The sequence below is a fragment of the Zea mays genome, chromosome 4, assembly GCF_902167145.1.
Source record: "Zea mays cultivar B73 chromosome 4, Zm-B73-REFERENCE-NAM-5.0, whole genome shotgun sequence".
Classification (NCBI taxonomy): Eukaryota; Viridiplantae; Streptophyta; class Magnoliopsida; order Poales; family Poaceae; genus Zea; species Zea mays.
In genome coordinates, this window is record NC_050099.1 from 158,699,305 (window position 1) to 158,703,937 (window position 4,633).

The 4,633-nt window shown below is 57.4% G+C and overlaps 1 protein-coding gene across 1 annotated transcript; it reads right to left on the reverse strand.

The window, feature by feature from the left end:
- Window positions 1–727: 727 nt before the first annotated feature.
- Window positions 728–3,351, reverse strand: LOC100280923 (phosphoribosylanthranilate transferase). Its single transcript, NM_001153843.3, has 2 exons — window positions 2,400–3,351; window positions 728–2,316 (listed from the first exon to the last, which is right to left on the reverse strand). Exons 1-2 carry the CDS (start codon window positions 3,311–3,313, stop codon window positions 900–902), a joined length of 2,331 nt encoding a protein of 776 aa, NP_001147315.2. The 5' UTR covers window positions 3,314–3,351; the 3' UTR covers window positions 728–899.
- Between the last annotated feature and the right edge of the window lie 1,282 nt (window positions 3,352–4,633).

Sequence of the window (4,633 nt, forward strand, 5' to 3'; positions counted from 1 at the left end):
AAACCAAAGGGGTCAAATTGGATAGAACATGTATTGTCTATGGTAGACTAACAAACAATGATAAGGTTTTTGATGATTTATGGGACGGTAAGGACCATGTCTAAGTGAATATGACCAACATAAGATGACTCGCTGTTGAATGGTGATGATGGGAAGGTGGGACCCATCACCAACGATGATGGATTGATGGCGAAGGAAGAAGAGGACGAGGGGGGAGTGAGATAGAATAATGAGGTGTGATGCCATGTGAGAGGTGCCCCCAGAGTTCATGTACCATTCACCAGATGGAGGGGGCAACTGTAGTGTCATGGTGTTGAATGCCCTACCTAGAGCCCGTCGGTTCCATGGCCCAAGTGCGCCTGTGCTGGCCTGCTAGAGGCCCTGATGTTGTGTGGCGGTTGACAATGACAAGAGGATGAGTGGAGCCGGTCTAGGCAAGAACCAGGCCTGTAGTGTGTTTTTGTGGAGAGAGTAATACAGATTGCAAATTGAATATCTAGTTAGGTGCATTATTGTTCCCGAGGAGCAAACCTTCACCGCCCGTGATGTGTCGCACACAAATCCATGGCCTTGTTCGGTTTTACTTCTCCCCACACCATGTTAGATTCTAGAAAACGCAAATATTATCGTGATTATTCGATTCTCGTTTATTAGTTCAACAGTGTCGATTTTATAAAAAATGAAATTTATCTAAGTATTTGGTGACATTCTCGCTTATTTTTATCCATAAAGGGATTATAGAGAAATCAAACATGTCCCTGTCTGACTCGCGAGTCCCAACTCCCAACTTTTATAAACGGAGGAATTGTATACTAGATCAACATTTATAGAATTGAAGAGTCGAACGGTGCTAACAATAAAATATCAAATTACGGACTGAAACATCATTTGATCCGCAATCAAAGCAGGCAATCGACCTTGCATGGCAGTCGCCGGAAGAAGTTCGCCGGCACGTCGGGCAGCCTCTGCCGGAGCGTCGGGTGCCGCATCACGTAGAACCCCGTGAGCAGCGCCACCGCCTGGAACGGTGCCAGGAGGGTGGTGACCGCAAGGAACAGGCACGCCAGCAGGTACATGGCCGTGGCGCGGGGGTCGCGCCACGTCATCGCGCACCGCGCACGCTCGGCGTGGGCCGCAACGTCGCCGACCATCTCCTGTATCCGCGCCCCGAGGCTCCTCAGCCTGTCGTACCGCATGCGGATCACCTCGGGACGACGCGCCGTCGGGAAGTCGTCGAACTCCTCGTCCAGCTCGTCCAGGTGCGCCATCTCGGCGTGCGACACCTTGGTGTCGACGTGCCACGGGTGCCTCGGCCGGCGCCGGTAGTTCCAGAGGCCGATGAGGAACTTGTACATGAAGAAGGTGGGCATGATGAGGTTGGGGCAGCACACCAGCATGGCGTAGATGATGTGGACCGCGACGGTGGTGGACGGGTTCTTCCAGTGACAGACGTCGACGAACCACCTGAGCCCCGTGAACAGGGGCGCCAGCGCCGCCATGAGGCGGAAGAAGTGGGCCTTGCTGCGGCGCATGCTCCACCGGTGCGAGTGCGCCTCGCAGAGGTGCTCGATGCACTCCCGCCGCAGCGGCGGGTCCATCCGGCCCAGCCGGTGCGCGATGAGCGACACCGCCTCCCGCCGCAGCGTCTCCTGGTGCACGATGGACAGCGGGGAGTGGTAGTGCATCGGCGGCAGGTGTGGCTGCGCGTACGTCTGGAGCAGGCCCAGCGTCGACGTGCTCGAGAAGCGCACGGCGAGCTGGAGCTCGCCCATCTTCTTGATGCCGCCGCCGTGGAGGGAGACGAGAGGGTACGCGTGCGTGTAGATGCGCCCGGTCTCGAGCGTCGAGAGCCGGATGCGCACCTTGCCGAGGAGGATGTCCTTGACGGGGTCGCCGGTCACGAGGCCACCCTTGTCGCCTATCTGGCAGTTGTGGAAGACGGCGACGGTGAGCACGGTGCAGTGGTCGTGCACGTCCCAGAAGCACTGCTGGTGGAACCGCGGCGCGAGGCTGTCGATGACGGTCTGCGTGCGGAACCACTTGACGCCGTACTTGGCCACGCAGTAGGCGTCGCAGGAGCCCCGGCCGTCGCGCGTGCGAACGGAGCTCAGGCCGAACGCGTTGTGGATGCCGAGCTCGATGAGGCCAATGGGCGGCCTGTGGTGCCACAGCTCCCTCGCCGCCGGCCGGACGTCGCTCAGGTAGTGGACCGGCTCTGTCAGCACTCTGTATCCGCCCTCGAGGCACAGCCGGACGCATATCTTGGCAGAGAACTTGTCGATTTTGGCGGCTCCTTCTGGCCGCACCAGATTAAACCTGTTGATTCGCAAACAAGTAGTGTTTGATTGATCTTGGAGTTTCCTTTCTTTCTGGGGAAGGACGAAAGTGCACCTACGTACCATCTTGGGCGAATCGGGCGGGCGTCCCACCGCCGTTCGAATTCTTTGAATGGGATGTGGACATGGCCAATGACCTCCTCCTTGTCGACCTTGACGCGGTCCTCGACGGAGAGGATGAGGTGGTCCTCGAACGGCTCGGCGGCGACGAACATGTGGTCCTCGTTCCAGCCGCACGTGGGCAGGCGGGCGACGCACGTCCTGGTCTTGTGCACCTGCGCGGCGATCCTGGAGCGCACGAAGACCTCGCCGACGCGCGCCTTGTCCGCGAATGCGATGTCGCGGGCCTCGATGACATTGACGCGCACGTACCAGAGGCGCGGCACGGTGTACTGCTTGCAGCGGATGTGCGCGGCCAGCTTGGCGTCCACGGCGAACGCGGCGTCGGCGTGCACCGCCAGCGGGAAGCACTCGTCGGCCTGCGTGCCGAACCACACGGCCATCATCACCTCGCCCCCGCGCTCCGCCTTCTTGTCGAAGACGTGGTACCACTGCGGCGCGAGCGCGCTGTCGGGCGGCACGCGGAGCGGGGCGTCGGCCAGGTCGAAGCGCAGGCGGCCGACGAAGTCGTCCTTGGCGAAGCCCTTGCCCTTGACCACGACGTCCAGGAACGAGGCCTGGATCCTCTCCCGCGAGAACGCGAACACGTCGTTCCACTCCGGGCTCGTCGTCTTCTCGATGTGCCGCGTGGCGCAGGAGTAGCTCCCGAGCTTCACCTCCGCGAGCGGGTCGAAGCTGCCAGTCCACTTGAGGTCCCGCGCCTTGAGGATGCGCACGTACAGGTACTCCATCCGCTCCACGAGGTCGTACCCGCCGGCCCGCCTGCCGGCGAGACGGGGTCTCGTCTCCCTGATCCCGAACTCATCCGATGGCGGCAGAGGGCCGAAGGGGCCAAACCTCGGCAGGACGCCGGCCATCCCTGCAGCAGACGACAACTCTCTAGTTGGAAGGGAGAGACTGGTCTCTGCGTGAGGAAGGAGCTCTTATGTGCCTTCTGGCCACCGAACGATCATGACGTTGAGCGTGCTGGCCGCGTAGGATAGGAATGGCCTCTTTTTGGGTTGGCGATCGACCCAGTTGGTGTGTCTGCTGGGGGACGTTGGTGATCTGCCGGGTTCAGTTCGAGTACAATACCATGGGGCTTGACTTCAGCAACGTAGAGGTGAAGGTGGGTGTGAGACTGTGAGTGGGAAGATCAACTAAGATGAGCTACCTTGTTAGCTAGCGTCTGGCCTATTAGTAGGACGTCTAAACCTTGGTCCATCGCTTAGGAGTACGGTCGGTTGCAAAATGATACTAGTACACAGGAACCGCTACAACCGAGGCCCTAAGACTGTCTCCAGCAATATCCCCTAAATTTCATCCTCTAAAGGAATATTCCTCGTACTTTACAGCACACTCTAAAAGGTTCCGTCCTCTATATTTTCATCGTCTCCAGCAACGTCCTCTAAATTAAGTCCTCTATATCTACAGTGTTACCAGATTTTATTATTTCCATTGGTCGCTTAAAAACAGTTCATATGTTAAATACGCTACACAATGCATATTGATTTTATGGTGAAAATAATATTATTACATATTTAAGAAAAAATCAGCGGACCCTGTTTTCTATATTGGACATATCATCGTTCATGTCTGCTGCTTCCCAGACATTTTCAACGAGCACCAACCTGATGTTTGGTCGCACTAGCCCGCGTGATCTGGACGACGGCGGCGAGGATGACTTCTTCTACTCCGTAGGAGGGGGCACCAATGGGAACGACGACGAGGCCGTCAAGCTCACTGTCGCTGATAGCTCTGACGACTTTGACGAGCTGTCAGGAGGCGGGCCAAGGGACATCGTCCGGCTATACACGCTGGTGCGGCGGTTCCCACCATCGGAGGCGGACGACTCCTTCATCTTCACGACGGTGCAGGTCACTGAAGGACTCAAAGCTTCTGGGCAAGCGAGGGAGAGAACGGAGCGACGAGTGACTTCCAAGCAAGCGCGGGAGTGAACCGATAGGCGGCGACGCAGGAGCAAACAGACGATAGCGGACGATAACGAGTCCGCCACATTTGACGGACGATGAAGGCTCGCTATAATTTAGCGTGCGCTTTACCGGTTCTTGCTGGGGACGTAGCGTACGTCCTCGTCCGCTATATTTAACGTACAGAACGTTTTAGCGCGCCTTGTTGAAGTAGGTGATATCCCGCGTTGCTGCGGGAATTTGTTAAAAATCACTTGTCGATAGCAA